The following is a 17,885-nucleotide window of genomic DNA, read 5'->3' on the forward strand; positions in this document are numbered from 1 at the left end:
CTGGCATTCCGCTTAGCATGTTCATCGCCTCAATACGTTCGTGACCAGGCGCGCCTCTGTTCCGACATCGATCTTCTCGGTATGGCACCAAATGCGGCTCCTAGCGAGCGCGCTTCGTTCTCGCGTTCTCGTGGTTTGGTTTATTCGGACCGGCAGGTTCAGGACATGGCTCTTCTTGTACCAAGTTCTTACGCAGGTGGATGTTGTCGAGGACGTTTCATCTCATTCATTCGCGATCGAATGTATGCCTTCCCATCTCATTCAATGGATGTGATATCCAGGCCATCTCTTTCGCTTTCGCGTTGGCCTGTCCTTTTTTGTCTCGTTCGGCGAGTGTGATCCAGGGCCAGAGCCGATATCACCGCGTACCCAGGTCACGCTTCCCATAGGCGGTAGTGGTGGTGTACGCAGACTTTCTCTACCCTTTTCATTCTCGTGCTAACGGGGATCTTAGATCGATAATTCCAGCCCACGCGTTTAGGGCTCTCACACGATTTAATCGTGCCAGCATGCCGATACGGGAACACCGTCCTGCTTCACCATGACCGAATAACTCTAGCCTTCCCCTACAGCGCGAACATTTATCGTTTCAATACTAGCTCACGCCTGTGATTCTCGGATTTGTTCGCATCTCTCTCTCCACGTGGCATCGGGACGACGTCTAATCGTGGCTTAGCGGTAACGCCGAACGTGTTTCGAATCGGTATCTACGGACCATGGAGCGCAACGTACCACTCGATATACACGACGTTTACTATCGATGCCCTATCCAGAAATCGCCCCATCCACGCTCAGGAATGCGTGAAAAGGGCGGTCTTTACTCGATAGCGTCAACTAGGCCAGAACAATCCGTCTCAACTCCCGCATACTACACTAAAGTGGCCCGTACCCCACTGCTCTCTCCCTCGACCCTTATTGAACGTACGAACAGTTCAAGTCGACTTTCTTAGGACCCCCCTCTTTACCTCCTTACGTGCCGTCGTGCTTTCATCCCACGTCCTTCTGGAACCGATAATCTCCCCGCACCGTCAAATTGATACCCTGCCACACGATGTGCTATGCACAGAGTGGGCCATACCGCGTCGACCGCTTAATCGCTTTTGCCAGGAGGAGGGAATCAACACGCCCGAAAATCTCCGTATCGTCCTCTCTCACGCACATCGCCTCTTGATCCTCGCAGGACGAACAATCTATCGCGATCAGGTTCCAACGTCCTCCCAGTGCCGGAGGACGCTTCATCTCATTTAGGTACGGATGGTCTCTCCTTTCCATTCAGTGGGCGAGATATCCATCCATCTCTTTTGTGTCAGCTTGTCCTCTTCTTGCGGATCGTTTCTGCGAGCGAGTTCCAGAGCCGATATCACCGTGCACCCAGGTCGCGTTTCGACTATTTACAACAATAGGTGATGACGTGTACACAGATTCCCTCCCTTCTCGTTCTCATGCTAACGAGGATCTCAGACTGATTGCGAGCTTAGGACTGGAATACAATATGATCGCTTCTGCATGCCGATACACGAAACTCGTCTGTAGTCTCGAATATGGCTCTAACTAAGCGCTCGATGGGTGAGAATCTATCAATGTATTAGGTTCTTTCAAGCACTAATCGATCGTTTGCCGTGTCAGCCCGTGTCTTTTCGGGGGATAGCTTATCGTTCCTCAAGTGTACATCTAGATCCAGAGCTAATATACAACGCGCGCCCAATTTTCGCTTCGAACACAATATGCGGCATCCCTTCCCTTCTTGTGCTAACCCGGCGCGCCTCTAGAGAATTACTGGACACTAACACAATATAGTCGCTTCTGTGTGCGGATACGGTTTCACTTATGAATGAATAATTCGAGCCCTCACCTTCCTACCGGCTACACGCCAACCACTATGTTTCCTGTATTTTTAAACGCTTAGTATGCCTGGCTTACGCATTCCTCGATAGTACTTCTTGGCAGGTGCGTTACGTTCTCCCATTCCCTCGCCTTGGTTTATTTCTGACTAATAATTTCCTATGAAGGTGGATACCCTTGGCGACGCTTCATATTGGACTCTGACGCGATATAGTCGTTATGACCGAATGATCCTGGCCCTTACCTTCCTACGGCCTATAACGCATGCCTCCATTTCCCGGGTTTTTTTCAATGTTGACTCGCATCTTCTCGGTATAGCGGCAAATGTGGCTCCTCGATAATACCTCTTAGCGGGTACATTTCGTTCCCCCAATTTCTTGGCTTGGTTTATCCTGACTGATACGTTCAGGACAAGGCTTCTCCTGTATCAGGATCCTACGCAGGTGGATACTCTTGATGACGCGTCATCTCATTCACGGACGGACGGACGTCTCCCCTCCTCATTCAGTGGGAGAGATATTCATACATCCCTTTCGCGTCAGTGCCAGCCTGTCCTTCTGCTTCGTTCCACGAGTGTGTTACATAGTCAGAGCCGATATTACGGCCTACCCAGTTCTTGCTTCGACTAGGTCGTACGCGAATACTCTTCCCTTTTCGTTCTCGTGCTAACGGGGACCTTGGGCCAATAACTCCAGCGCGCGTGTCTAACAATATGATGTGCCGATACAGGGTTATGTACTTCTCATCCGTAGTCTCCTGTATGGACCTAAATGTTACTGCGCTATGCATCCCTTCTTACCGGGCACAACAGCTTTCGATATCCTGTTCTGGTGCCCTGAATTTGACGGGTTTCGGGGAGATGGAATGGTGTTCCTGCTGTGCGTTTCAATACTCCTGATAACGATTCGTTGAACGCACAGCTCACGGTAATCCCCATTCTCATGCTAAGCGCTTGATGGGTGAGATATCTCTTCGGTTCTTTCAAGCGCTGATTGATTGTTGATGCTGTGTCATACTTTCTTTTTTTGCGAGATAGATTATCGTTCCCCAAGTGTGCTACTAGATCCAGAGCTGGTATCCAACGCGCCCCCCAATTCTCGCTTCATCCGTAGGACGTCTGCGCCTTCTCTTGCTAATAGGGTTTACGTATCCCTCAATAACACTTCTTAGCAGGTACATTTCGTTCTCCTATTCTCGTGCCCTGGTTTATCCTGACTGATAGGTTCAGGACAAGGCTTCTCTTCTCCTGCTGTGTCACGCTTCTATACAGGTGGATCCTCTTGATGATGGGTTCACCTCATTCACGACCCCTACTCATTTAGTGGATCAGATATCCATCCATTTCTTTCGCATCAGATGTTCTTTCTTTGTTTCTTTCCGCGCGTGTGATACAGAGCGGATTTCCCCACGAACCCATGTCGCGCTTCTCATAGACGGTAGTCGTGTACGCTGACTCCCTTCCCTTTTTTTTCTCATGCTAACGGGGATCTCAGACTGATAACTCCATCGCTGCGCGAGCCTAGGGCTCCAACACCAATATGATAACTTCTGCATGCTGATACAGATCTTACATTTCACCATGACCGAATCCCACGTGCCACGCCTCTGATTTCAACGTTGACTCGCATCTTCCTTGGTACCTCATATCTCCCGGCTTGGACATAACTCTATTCACTATCATTACTCGACCAGAAATCGCCCTGTTCGCGTTCAAGAATGTGAAAGGGTGTTTTCTCTCCATGGCATCTCAACTACGCCAAAACTGTTCCTCCCGAATGCGATGGTAGAATATTTGGGGATCATGACGTATTGACCGCCAGTTCCATCACTGGTGATGCACTCCTTCCCTCCCGTTCTTACCTTATTAGTAGCGCAGACTGAACTTTCAGTAATTCGAGTCAACTTTTCCACCGAACTACTCAACCTCGCTATCCTCCCATTGGAGTCTTGTCATCACTATCTTACTTAAAGAAACTGATCTCCCGCTCCTTCCAAAATTTGCTCATGCGACTATGGTATCTGCTTAACTGGCTGAGACCGACCATTCCAGCTGCTTACCTCCTCCACCCTTTTGCTCTCTAAGCGAGCCAGTTGTTTGCAAATGCCACATCACCTCGCGTAGCGAGATTTTCGCTACCACGCTCACCTCCAGCGCCTTGGCCTAAATTGACGCCCTAGGCTTTACCTCTTACAGATCCTTTGGGAGGAATGCCGTGCCTGATCAGTTCAATACCTGCGCCGCCAGCCCTGTATTCCTAATGGGAGCACCTACGTCGCCTTTTTGCCTGGGGATAATTGAGTACCGAACATGCACCTGGGTGATTTCGAACCGAAGAACTGTCACCGTTTCAAAACTCATGCTTTTGCATTTCTTTAATGGCCGGGGTATGAATGTCCGTTTCGCGCGGTCTTTTTGACCCGTTCATTTCTCAGGAGGAAACTAGAGCAGCTCCATTCGCACGACGATTTATCTTCCATTTCCGGATGTTGTTCTTGGACCCGTTTCGATGTGCTACACCTTTTCCCCGTTTTCTTCTCATGTATGCTACTTCAGAGCATTTTAATCACGTTTTCTGGTATATCTTTTCGCACGAACGGAATAATTTATCAATACTGGTATTTGAGGCGTTGGGCTTCGTGGGGATTTACTGGCATGACAAGTGTTGGTCCGTAAAGCGTATTTTGGTGTTATTATGCTCTGCTATAGTACTTCCTGAAAATCTTCAAGCCGCGAATGTGAGTGTAGAAAGTAAAATTTTATTTTCGTCGACAATATCCAGTGACAATTATTTAAGGATGTCCGCCATTACCGGTATATACGGTCGATACGGCTATATCGTCAGGCCTTCCAGGGGCTGTTATACAGCACGTGTGGTCCGCGTAAAACGGCGGCTTTACGGCATCCACAACAGGTTGCCCAAAACGTAAATGCTCCCTCTTGCACAGCCCTCATTTCCTTGATATAACTTCTTCACTTTTCGTACCAACATTTCGAATTGCGTTCCAACCCAACTACGCGTATACCATTCGAACAGGACGTCTTCACAGTGTGAAGGAGCGGTATCTTTGCTCAAATTGTCCACGAGTTAGTCGATTGGCGCGAATCCACACGTTGTCACTTTTAGCCTCGAAATTTAAATTAGACTGGGAACTATCACTGCCGCTTCCGTATTGACTGTAGGCTCGTAAACGGCCGCACTGTATCATTGAGCCTGCTCAATGGCGTCTTAATATGATACGAGAATGTGTGATCCGTAACCGTCACGGTAGACATGTACGATAGACATTCGTACAATTGACGGTCATGGTGAAAAAGTTTGGTAAATGCTGGTCAATCGGTTGCGTAACCTATATCTATTTTGTATAGGTAACATCGGAAGCAATCTAGTCAGCCATATTAAGGGCCTTTAGCTATATGGGCTTTATCCCAGTTGTCCTCCCCATCTTCGACATTTCCTCCAACTAACCAGGAGACACACTTGCAGCCCTAAAACCATACAGAGTTAGCAAGCTACCGTTATTAAAATTGGTGTGTTTACGGTAAAGTTATCACCCCTCCGCTATCGCGCTTGACAAGAACCATTTGAGTACCCTGTTTTAATCCGGTTCAAAGATTCGTAAGTCCTTCAAGGAAAGGGGATACTTACATCTGCCATGTGACTCGTGGACTCCACGACACCTCCCACAATACGCCCCGACGAGTCATAAAACAAGACGCGCGAGCCAACCTAGAAAAGGAACACGGTCTTAGTTGACTTCGACTCTGAAAGATGCGAGGAGGACGTACAGGAAATACGTTCATCGGCGAGATAGTCTGCTTGTGGGATAAGTCAGGCCCTTTGGCTAACTTAAATACCATCTTTGAGTGGGTCAACAACCATGCGTTTTAATCAAGACAAAAAAGTGGATACGCAACCGGCTGCGAAGGAGAGTTTGGGACCAGCCCTTCAGGGACAGTGTCAATGCTGGACTATGTGAGAACCCGCATTTTGCAGGCCCGTCTCTGATCGATACTCACTCGTGCTGCGAGGCGGGCCGTTACTGAGGCACCGAATTTTCTGGGCTAGAAACTACAGCTCGAACTATAAGTATTGTACATTCCCCCGCTTAGGAGTTGTTCGAGATCTTCTCACGAAAATATTAAATCTTCGGTAGTGATGCACACGGAATGGTTGGAGTAATTCAACACAGAGGCTACCGTATCGTGTTCATCCGGCGCATGGAACTGAAAATGCCTTCATAATTCCAAGAAAATACCTGAGGGTGTTGCATATTAGCCAGCCCTTGACCGGCCCCATAGGCGCTGGACCAGAGGGCAAGTTTCAAACGAAACGATGTGAATGGTGCATTTATAAGACAAACCGTCACAGGATACGTACATAGATAGCCCGGGTTATAGAAAAACTGAACACACCGTCTCATATGTGACATCCCATAAGTTTTTCGCCACGCCAAGACTGGTCAGCAATCGTCTATGAAGCCTTGATGAAGCAGCCACGCGCGACATGCCATGGTTGTATCAGCCATCTCCGGGGTATAACACGCCGAGTTCATCTCCATCCGAGAATTGATAGATGTCCACGACTTCATTCGTTCCTTGTATTTAATCGACGACCTATTTTTGTAGTCATCGCAGATGCATACGCATAATGAATTAATATCTTTGTCCCATCACAGCGGCGCAGCTGGCTCCGATCAACCTGTTCATTGTGTCATGCACTCATGCACTTTGCAGCTGTTAGAATAACGTCCGAGATCAAGAAGCCGAAAGCAAACTAGACTGGGAGAGGCTATGGGAGACCGAGAACTGTATCCCGGCCACTCATGTTACTCGTAGCGACACTTTATACATTAATTGGCAATAACGCTATGTTCATAGAAGAAACTAGATTGTTATGAAGATTTCACAATGTCATCTCGGATGGGCCATTTCTTCTCGTGCCTGGTTATCTGGGTTTAAACCTTCCTCCGGGGCATCCATCCATTACGCAATCCATATCACCCATATCTGTTGCCCATTCTTTGTGTCCTAGTCTACAGCTAAAATCTAGCTGCTTTGTAGGTCCTCGGCATCCTATAGGGAAGGAAATATATTTAGAATAGGATGTCACTAGTAAATGAGAATTTCAACCAGGGACTGGTTATCAGTATCACGAGCCTGACGGGCTCGAAACTGTACAGCATAAATAGGTTGACTGTGTAGAACAAGGTGCGTTCTGGGTATTTACTTGTATCGAGTGTCAATTCATTCTACCGTTCGATAGTTGGGAATGGGATATATTTTGGTGTTGGTATAATTCACTGTTCAAGCAAAACCATCACCGAGGACTCAGGACAGAAAACGGTGATTCTTTCCCTGCCGGAAAACTTCACCGTTGGCCGAGATACCCTATCTCCGTAATAAAAAGTCAGACCTGATTACAGGATCAAAGATACAATATAGACCGGAACAGTGTCCTCAGAATATCAATAACCACAACTGCATCAGACATTTAAATTGGCATGGTGCCGTTCGAGATTCCTATCTGCGACAAATCTGCGTCGTGCTGCTGAGGTAGCGTCTCCATACGGTTTGGTGACTGTGGTATGTTAACATTACTGACTGACCTCACTCAATGGATAGCGTTCTGCCCGGGCATCTTTAATTATGACTCAAGACGCGTCCGATGATCAAATGAAAAAATTTGAGAGACCTTTGGGATCCTTACGTACCCTCCACTCTGAATAGCTTGATCAGTTTACCCCTACAATGCGCTGAATTCAATGTCTGCCCAACTTAATAGAGGCACCTAACGAACGAGAGCCCTGACTACAAACATATCCTACCTAGAGTTACATTAGAATTAAAAGTGCTTCAAATTCTGATTGTGTGAGAAAACAACCGATTCGTTTCACAGACTCCTGAAGCTGAAGCAAAGTAGCCGTGAGCGAGACTCCCATTGATATAGCTTCTAGATCTCTCTGGAAGCTAATGTAGTCACCCCTGACAACTATTGACCGAAATTGAATTTCCACGTCTCCTTGAATTCCCATCCTTCGAAAACAGACATCATATCACCGATGATTTCTCAGCGACCACCCACCCCCATATGTCGCAGAATGAATCTCCTTGGGTAATGTCCGGGAGAGATCTGAGATAAGCTATGGCGGTGTACATTATCCCGGAGAGAGGGGGGTAGAAGCTTCTGTGAGAGAATTCGAGTGTTGTGACGATATCAAGGCTGTCTAACTTGTCTGTGAATTGTAAGAGAACGCTTCGACAAGGACATTAATTTCTCAGAGTCATCATCAAGTCGTCATGCTATTCATTATATAACTGAAGGATCCCTGCCCATCCAAAAGTACGGTTCTCAGGCAAATTTTCCGTTCTATGAGCTGAGATCTCTCCAGATTCTGAGCGTAGTACTCTGAAAAAGGATACGACGTGTCTAATGATGATTCAATTGACAGCCAGTAAGGCCGTACTATCCTACGCACTCTAGAATCCAAGCATCTTGTCATAAACCATGATGCGAGCTCAGAGCCGTCGATCTTGAAGGCGCATAGTATATGTGGATTTGGAATGCAAGGGATGCAGTAATGTGCGCTCCTCTCACCCTGAGAAACCTACTTGTGAGTTCATACGCGCTAATAACATACCGCAGCCGGGCCTATTCAACTCTAGGCACTTCCAGGAGAAGTTGCGGTGTCCTACACATCAGTCTGTGACGTCCAAGGAGTTTAAAAAGTCGGTGAGATAGCTGTGAATGGAAGCAACGAAGCATGATTGATTTTTCGGCGTATCGAGAAGGTTTTATCTTATGAAAGATTGAACTGGTGCGGCATACATCATCACGAGGCTGAACATCTTCCTGCCGCTCCATCTCAGCAAAGAAACAATTGAGATGGTTCTCCAATCTGGAGATGTTTAAGCGACCTCGAGAGGAAAAGTTGGCGCTTCGTTTCATGTGTAGTAATCAGCACCTTGTATAAATAATAGCAGTTCATAGAAACGAAAAAAAAGGTAACGAAGAAAAAAGGTATGAGTTGAGAGCCTACATGTCAGCAAATACGCGGAGGGACGAACGATGGAGATAAATGAGGGTAAAGAAGATGAATCTCGTGAATGATCGAGGGTGAAATCAAATGTGTGAAACGGTAGAGTACGAATTGGATATTTCCTTGAGTTGCACGCTGCGATTGTTTATCAGTAAGACTTGGAAGGGAGTATATTCATGTCGAATAAGACGGTCACTGGAATAAAACCGAAAATTCTGTCTCGTTGAATAACGTTAGTACTTGGTTAATACAGTTGCCTAGATTTGTCTCCGGTAGTTGTTTATAGGACGGAGAGCATGATAAGGATCTAGATAATTTCCCTAGAGAATCGATGACCGCTGCATGCCAGGCATCTAAATTTATATGACATGGGTAAAGTTTCGAATCTGCGGTTGACCGTTTTAATTATGGATCAATACGCTCCCGACGATCAAACAAAATTTTCCAAGGTACTCTAGATTCTTTACGTAGTCTCCACTCGGATAGGGCAACCAAGAATCTCACATGACCCTTACAATGCGCTGTATACAATATAGCCATAACCCGATAGACGCGTCTACCAGTTAAATCACGAGATCTCGACTACCTACCCATTCCCCTCTTTGTTTTTGGTCAGGCGTCGAGTAACAAGTTGCCGTGGGTTTGTACTCGATGGTTGAGTATACTGCTACTGCTGCAGGTGGGAGATTGTACTTACAATGGCATCCATTCAATGATTGATATGCAAGCTCTGAAACGTTGATAGAAACACAGCAGTTTCAGAAACGCGAGTATTCCATTCAACAGAGAAACGACAAGGACCGAGTCTCCATGGGTGTAGTTATGGTCGAGACTTTCACTATCAACAGCCCTTATAGGAGTAACTATTCGACTTACACATTGCATTGATTTCTCATCGTCACAAAGTAAGCAGGTTCCCTACACAGGAATCGCTGCATTTTTCGCGTGTGAAGACGTCTTTCCTCAGCAGCCAGCCTTTCTATCGGTGGAGACAGCATGTCCGATTTGATCTGTCTGATCTCGGAAAGTGTTTTGAATATCAAGCCAGCGGTCAACGAATCCATATGCCTGCCTAACAGACTCGGTGATGCGCGGAATGTCCTTGGGGGTAGTCGGTTGTTACGCGTGTCCAGATAGTCTGCTGATTATATAAAAAGATTGATCACATTGAACACATATTTGAAATGCTAAGAAATAAACCATTTGCCCGTTGTCAGTCTAGCAAAGTGAGGAAATTGTCGCTAAGAAACGCAAACTGCTTTCCTGGTTTCTTTTCGGCTATAATGCTAACCATGGTCCGGGATGTGAACGTCCTGTAGATTTAAAGTGCACAGGGATGTTATCCATTTCGTATCAACCTTTCTTGCTCTTGTATGCAAATACCTGGAAAAGCATTGCTTGGAACTAGTTCCCGCGAGGATTGGGGTTGGGCAAAGAATTGCAAATTCAATTACGAGAGAACTTTGATTGGTCCTATTTGGCAAAGTCCCTTTTCTTTGCCTCGATGACTGGATCCCCGCTTTTTCTAGGATGGATCATGTCCATCTTGACAATATAAAATGGCGTGATGTCACTATATTTTCATAATACATCTATATCTTCCAGGCCGGTTCCCGACCCGCAAAATCACTGTTCGCAATGCCCGCTCACATTCCTACGAAACCATTTCCTTCACATCTCCACAACATTCTCTGTCTCTCAGAGGTGTACAATTCTGCGGGGGAGAATCTTATCATCTATGCGAGAATGATGTGCGCCAGGATAATGGCATTTGGTATGGGAGGAGCTAACAATGGCGACGTTTGCAGAGCAGTATGTCTCCTTTGTAGGAATTTATATTCTTTATATTCTCGCCTACTTATTCTTGAGACCTTAGGATGAGCTTCAGTTTTCCAGCCATCCTTTTTGTTCAATTCTGGGCATGAAAAAGTTGAAGGATTCGACATTGGATTGCATGCCACGATTCCGATGTTACCTAAGGCGCAAAGTATAGCTGTGAGTCATTCCCACTGGCTTTTTTAAAGACTGCATGTGTATTGCACAGACTTGCACAGATGCAAAGGCGAATGCTAATGTTCGGGCACGCTATCGATTTTTGAAAAGGGCTGGGGTCGATCCGATACGGAACTTTTCTTGACTCTCATTTTCATAAGCATCTGTATCCGCTCCTTTGATTCCTGTCTGCTTATTATTGATGGCAGTGACAACTACTCCCACCGCCGCTAACTAAGGAGTGGGAAGATTAAACACTTCCGGGAACTATCTTCCTCGTCTGAATCTGTGTTGTGTACCGTCAATATGTGCCTTGGTTCATATAACTTGAAAGCCGGGAAGGTGCCCAACAACGCCTCTCGACTCCTGACCGGTGACTCTTTGGTAGAAATCTATGTCCTCACACCGCGCGTCAACCAACCGAGCAAGGAGTGCTCATGTCGGAGAGAATTCTACATCGTTCATCGATGCTGCTGGCTTCGATTGCGAGGACGACGAAATATTCGCCTTCCGGGAAATACACTGCTTTGAATACGAGTCGGTTCTCGAATTGCCCCTTCTTCACATATCACCGTTCAGTGATTATCACGGTCTACGGTCTGTCCCTCCGGAATCACGTGCGCATCGACCGGGTCCACCCGCTGTTAGTCTTGTCCCGCATTGCGCAACTACTTATGACTGGCTGCCTAGCAAAATCGCTCTGGGACCCATGGAGGCTGCCTGAATTTTCGCATGTATTCCGTGGCCCCATATGGAGTGCCATCGAGCCATCGTAAGCGCTGCAGTTCTGTCCTGTATCACTATCGTTAATCCAGATTCCAGGAAGAACAATTGATTGCTTCGTTCTGAGCCGTTCAAGGAGGACGCATTGTTACCGATACATTGGCTGTGTTCGTATTTCTCCAAGATCGCATACTGGATTGCCAAGGAAAGTCTTTCTATGAGGAGCCACTGAGTTTTAGCCTGTCAGTTGTGCTGCGGTATCTACCGCAATGGATTTGTAGGGCTCCCTGACGTTCGTTGAGACAGGTCGGAGGTCCGGTGACTATTCGAAGGTGCATTAGCCCGGAACATTCTCGAAGTCCGAACATCGTAGTTTCGCCTGGGCTGCTTCCATCGAGTACTGAAGCCGGGGTACCCATTCTGTTAACTGGACATTTTGGCCTTTTTTCGAGCTTACTACCAGTCGCACGTCCTTTCTATTTCTGTGAGTCAGATAGTGAGATTGTGTATTGTAACTATCATCGACAGGCTCGGAAAAGGCTGATTTGTGAATTTTACCTAGCCCCAATGAACGGCAATCTCGGCTTTGTTTCTATCTTACCGACAGCCCCTTTCGCACCAAAAAACGATACACCCAGAAAGCTCCGAACTAGACGGTATGCGCCTCACTTTTGGTTCGCACCATCGGATATTGAGCGTATCAAAGGTATGGACAGCCTTCCCTTCTTGTCTCGAGTATTCGCTTACTTGTGTAGCTCTTTAGACCGAGACTCGAGGCCATCCTGGAAGTGATAGCACCAACAATACGCTTGCACCATGAGTGTCCTAGGTCCAACATACCGTTCAACTGCGCCTAATCCACGTAAAACCCATATGCTGTGCTGAAGTCGCTTGTGTTGATCGCCCGGCAAGAACCGCATCGGAAGGTTAATTTCTTCCTTGAAATCACGCCTCGGCTATAATTCCTGTCCGTGCTGTAATTTGGTATTTAACCACTCAGACGACAGGCCCTGAATACCAATTCATACTGCGACACTCGATGACAACCTACCTCCGCAGCCTCTTTGAAGGCAGCTTCAATGCGAACAAGAGGAGACCCTCTTCATTCCATGATTCTAAATCACGTCGACGCTCTTGTTCATGTGCCGGGAGCGAGACATCCTCCACCGTTTTACCTGTTGGATACGGCTCAGTGACAAAGAGAAATTCTGTATCCGGCACGCCCTGTCCTCCCCGGGATCTTTCACATGCGTCGCTGCCAACGCAGAAGAAACATCCCCACCACCACCACCACCGTCATCACGACTCAGCAGAGCGTCTAACTCTCATTCACGAACATGATGCTAGTCGTACGTTGTCGTTTTCCTCTAGCATTCGATCAATCGTTGATTCTCTTATCACAGAAACACCTTATCCCATATACATCCCCATTGAATCCTCCCATCCCTCACGAGAAAGTTCAACAGATTCATCAACACCAACACCACCCTCTAAGCCCACTACCAGCGTCATACACCCCGAACCTCGCCCCGCCTTGAAGAAGGAGAGAAGTACATGGCAGGCAGGATCACATCCGCGGACACAGCGTACGTCCTTCTTACGTATCCAGATAATTCATTATCGTTAAACCATTGCATTACAGACCACGTATCTTTCGCTAATCCGTACATCCCTGACGTCCTCCACATGCATCCTCTCCTCGCTGCTAGCCGTCTCAACCGAGCGCCCATATCATACGATGTGACATTCGCGCCATCGTCGACATCTATCGTTGACCGTAGAACTCGGACATCTATACCTACTCATACACTCTCCCAACCTGCCACCGACCCTGCGAAGTCTAACAAACTCGTGCTGAGATGCGACAGGTTCCCTTGGCCGGTCATCGTGTATCCTTCTCAGCGCCCTGGAGCAATAACTAACCTTGACCTGTTGGCCGCGGTGTACAGTACGCTCTCGGCACAGGTGACGCACGACGAGTGGGATGCGCTAGGGCATGGCACACACGCCCAACTGAAAGCGGCCAAGGCATACGAGGTCCGATGTGCGAAAGTTGGCGGAGGATGGGACGATGGTGTGAGAAGGATTGACTGGCTGGGCGAGAAGACGTGCTTGGTCGGCGTTGAGGTGGATAAAAGCGTTTCCGAGTGCGGTGTTGGGAAATTGGTCTTTGCGAAGCCTTGAGATTCGTTCTCGCGAGCCGGCGGGGTTATTAAGTATATCACATTTTTCGTATCTTTGGCATTGGGCGGATGCATATACCTGTAGTTGTATTGGATTTAGCAAATGAATTCTCAGTTTCATGGATGACGCTAAACATAGGTGAAAGTGTACGTCCAATCATTTCGACAGCATGGCACCAGAACTACATGTCTGACTTTGATTTTGACCTATACCATTTCCGTTCCTAATCCAGGTCTCTCCGCGAAAGAACTTGTCTCTGAGGCCTAGACCTCACTGACTGCAAGCCGGTACTAAATTTTATGACGCATACAAACCAAGGCGGTGCTGTGCATTGGTCGTGTCGTCATTTCTTTCACCGGGTCCGTATTTTCTCTCATTCTAATCGTTATCGCGTGTTACATTATTGAGACCTCAAATCATTGATATATTATGTAGTAGATTCTATTCGCATCATAGTTCCTACTTTCATACATCTCTCGTACTTTGCGACTGAGCTCCAGTGAAATAAACTGGTAGGAAACTTGTAAAGAAAATGAATTCGTTAAACACATCTACCATCCGAGCTCCTTCCACAGAGGTTGTACCACCGGAAAGCTCAAACAAAATAAGTCAACCCGCCGCTCCGTTTCGCCTCTGAATTCTTCATCGAACCGTTCTAGAGCAAACCGCTTCCAATATTTTGAGTTTTTCTCTTCCTGCGCACTCATACCCCTAAATAGGATCACTAACAGCGAAAATATATCGCTGACGTCTGCGTCATGCTTGTTCTGAAGACGAGTCTCTGTCGACCCCATGTTATCCTCCCACCCCTTCAATTTGTGGAGCAGTAGAATCGACATAGGAACGACGGGTAATCCCTGCTTATCGACGATGGCCTCCGAAAATATCATCGGAAGCTGCAATACCCCCGGTTTGAGAATATCGACCTTCGTTTTCTCCAATTTCCCATCGACATTACGATCGTGGTACCAAAGGACCTTCCACGTAGCACCAGATGTTTTGGTGTCTACGAGGTAGAATCGAGCCGAGTTCTTACCGACAAGGAATTCCTTCAGTGACTCTATATCGCAGGTATATGATGATACCAGGATGTCGACATCCTACTGCTTCATCAGTATCACGATGATAAGATGACCATGACAGGTCTTACATTTGGCAAGCGTTTGATTCCGTAGAGATAACCAGCTGTACTCCCCAATATCGCAAATGTGAATCCCTCCTCTCTACAGATACGAGTAACTTCTTTCGCGGCCCGAAATACTACGGCCCGAAAACCGCGCGCTGGGATCTCCGGACTCAATGGAGACGTCGGTGAGGTAGAAGACATCGTGCTGACTGGAAGTGAAGTACTGGCTCTCGGTGGTATAGATGACGAGCTGCAAGAAGACTGTGATCTCGCCCGCGCGTCGACCACATTATCGGTTACCGACAGGCTAATCATGGATACAGTGGGAACACGCGGTTCTGGTGCTCGTGATGGAAGAAGATGAAGGGTCTCAAAAGTCTCCTTAGCGTCGGGAATGAGGGCACACATTTTCTCCAAGAGAGTGCGAAGAAACACATCTTCGTGCTGCGACGGCAGATTGTGCGGCTCTATCGTTTTGAACAAGGCCGCGTAGGCTTTAGAAGCTGCGACATCTTGAAATATACGGCGCTCGGTTTCTGAATGTGAAGACACCGCCGAATACGCTTGCATGCACTCGAAGAGAAGTGCTTTAAGTGGAAGAATTGTGATAGCCTTCACCTCCATGAGGTGGCCCCACTTTATGTCACCCCTGCTGATGAGAGTAATCTCACAATTCCGTTTTTTTAGTGCAGGAGCCGTTATTAAGAACATTATGAGTGTATACCATCACGGTAGGCGTCTGCCAGCCACTCGGGATGTGAAATCTAGCGTCGACGGCTGACAATCGCTGCGCTAGTAGTTAAAAGATATTGCTGGTGTACTGGTATATGAATATCCAGTTTCCACTAGAGTGCAAAATAAACACATGAGACATGCAGGATTTAGCTTATCGTAGTTTAGATTTATACGTGCCTGCTTTATAGCAATAGGCGAATCCAGCAGGAGATACCAGGCGAGATCAGCACCAACGGCAGAGGGAAATCCCCAATGGCGAAGGCGATTCCGTACTGCTTTAGCAGCTTCGTGAATGACTGTCGCCCTAAAATTCGCATTCTTTCCTCCCAAAGCTGGCTGTATATACTGGAGAACAAGACGAGATGGTGACCGTTGCTAAGGAAGAGAAGACTCCGCCGCAATTTCGGTACCGTGCCGATCGCTGAATGACAAATATTAAATCTGAGCCTGGAAGATGACAATTTTTGGCAAACCTGAATTTTGAGCCTAAATGTAATGACTACCCTCCTCTCCAGAACTGCGGCTCGAGTGCTCCATATCCACCGTATCCATCTTATCCCCAGAGCCCTTCCTTCTTGGGCTCGAATGTCTGTAGTTAAAGCCAAGCGACGCGCCGCTCACCCACCGCCAATCCATCCTGGAACAAGCCCAGTAACGCTCTAGCTTATTTAAATCCCACTATTACAAGCAGCAATCGTGCTTCCTCTGAAGCGAGGAACACCGCTCTCGTTCCTTATAATAAAACGTCGAACCAGTCCTTTCCTTACACTACTCAGCCATCTTCTCCTTCGAACACTAGAACCACTAGGCCTACCCACGCCAGCTCATCTGCTCATTCGTCCAGCACTCGCGCCTCTTCCAACGCAAGCTCCTCCTGTTCGACCTGTTCGTCTCGTAGCTCGTCCTCGCGCTCCTGCTCGACCTGCTCGTCTACCAGATCCCGGTCCTCCACAGACGTAGTCCACGTCTCCGCAAGTAGTGTGAACATGTACTTGATCTACCACCGGCGTTAGATACAAACAAAGACGTAACCAAACCTACATACCCTTGTATGTATAAATTATAACGAATATCATATGCAGCCGTCCTACCCCCAGTTCGAGGATAACGACCCTTAGTTGTCTCGACTTTCACATCTACGCTATGCTAGATGATTTAGCCTTCACGAGGTAAAAACACGCCGGGTTCTCGGTGCAAGTATGTCATAATGGATGACGAGAACGAAAATACGACAGCACCCTTGGACTGGCATCGCAGAAAGCTCTGACCTCCTCTCTCTCTCTCTCACTCGGATAGTGCTAACGTCTAAGCAAGCAGCTTCACTCCTTCAAGGCAAGTCCATGAAGGAAAACATCGATATCAAATCTTGACGATTACAGCAGCTCTCAAAATAATTGACTGAATCGCAGAGGTGCAGGCCCAGTGAACCCGTTCCATACTAGGCATCCGGTCTGATATATGGGATGAAGGTATCTAACGATAACCTCACATTATCAGTAAGATAGATAACAGAGAAGCAGATTCATTACCTTGCGGACATCGGGCATCCTGGAGGGTTAAGTGAGTCTAGCGCATTGATTGGCAGTCTTGATAGAAGCGTGGCCCTGCAGTCGGAACGTTAGCACAAAGTTACACCCCGACCGAGAAGAAAAGAGAATCCGTGGAAAAATCGTTTCATCGGGGTACACAAGTCACCCTCTGAAAAAATGTACCATGGATATAGAAGATAAAACATCATGACAAGAAGAATAAGAAAAGAAAGCGTTGACAACGCTTACCCAAAAAAGAAGTAGTCCGGAAGCTTTGGAATCGCGAGCCAACGAGAATATACAATTCTAGAACACCCGGAGTGATTTCTACGCTTAGAGACCTAAAAAAGACCTCGTCAGCCAACCCTGAAATACCAAAAACACGTCGGGGTAACGATCTCAGTGAGAGAAATTACAGACACAACAGAGCTTCGCGCATCCAGCCCAACGGGGCCGTCGAAATGCAAGGGGAATGTGCGATTCATCAGAGGATGATGTACGAGGAGGAGGACTCACGTTGTAGCTTTAGTTTAGAGCGACATCCCAGGGAAAATGATGCATCGAAAAGCGAGTCCCGAGCTAAACGAAGGTTGAGTCAACCTTGCGAAAAAAAAGGGCATATAGCGCACCTCAGTAGCATTCCTCAGCGACGACGAGAGGTGACGCGAAATACGACGGAGGAGACGAAGTAGGTCTCAGTAGAGAGCAGCTTGGTT

The 17,885-nt window shown here is 47.3% G+C and overlaps 3 protein-coding genes across 3 annotated transcripts; 1 reads left to right on the forward strand and 2 right to left on the reverse strand.

The window, feature by feature from the left end:
* Positions 1-5,239: 5,239 nt before the first annotated feature.
* On the reverse strand, positions 5,240-5,644 carry EV420DRAFT_1654077 (uncharacterized protein; the record flags this gene model as incomplete). The annotated part of the gene is made up of 4 exons (XM_060478786.1): positions 5,240-5,329; positions 5,396-5,434; positions 5,490-5,570; positions 5,630-5,644. The coding sequence occupies 4 exons, from the start codon at positions 5,642-5,644 to the stop codon at positions 5,240-5,242; spliced, it is 225 nt and encodes a 74-aa protein (XP_060321700.1).
* Positions 5,645-12,634: 6,990 nt separating this feature from the next.
* EV420DRAFT_1654078 (uncharacterized protein) lies at positions 12,635-13,779 on the forward strand (the record flags this gene model as incomplete). Its single annotated transcript, XM_060478787.1, has 3 exons — positions 12,635-12,944; positions 12,999-13,181; positions 13,238-13,779. The coding sequence occupies 3 exons, from the start codon at positions 12,635-12,637 to the stop codon at positions 13,777-13,779; spliced, it is 1,035 nt and encodes a 344-aa protein (XP_060321701.1).
* Positions 13,780-14,489: 710 nt separating this feature from the next.
* EV420DRAFT_1247945 (uncharacterized protein) lies at positions 14,490-15,040 on the reverse strand (the record flags this gene model as incomplete). Its single annotated transcript, XM_060466704.1, has 2 exons — positions 14,490-14,879; positions 14,930-15,040. Coding segments are annotated over 2 exons (501 nt in total), but the record flags the coding sequence as incomplete, so codon positions are not given.
* Positions 15,041-17,885: the final 2,845 nt, after the last annotated feature.

This window comes from Desarmillaria tabescens (genome assembly GCF_030435595.1).
Source record: "Desarmillaria tabescens strain CCBAS 213 chromosome Unknown EV420scaffold_192, whole genome shotgun sequence".
Classification (NCBI taxonomy): domain Eukaryota; kingdom Fungi; phylum Basidiomycota; class Agaricomycetes; order Agaricales; family Physalacriaceae; genus Desarmillaria; species Desarmillaria tabescens.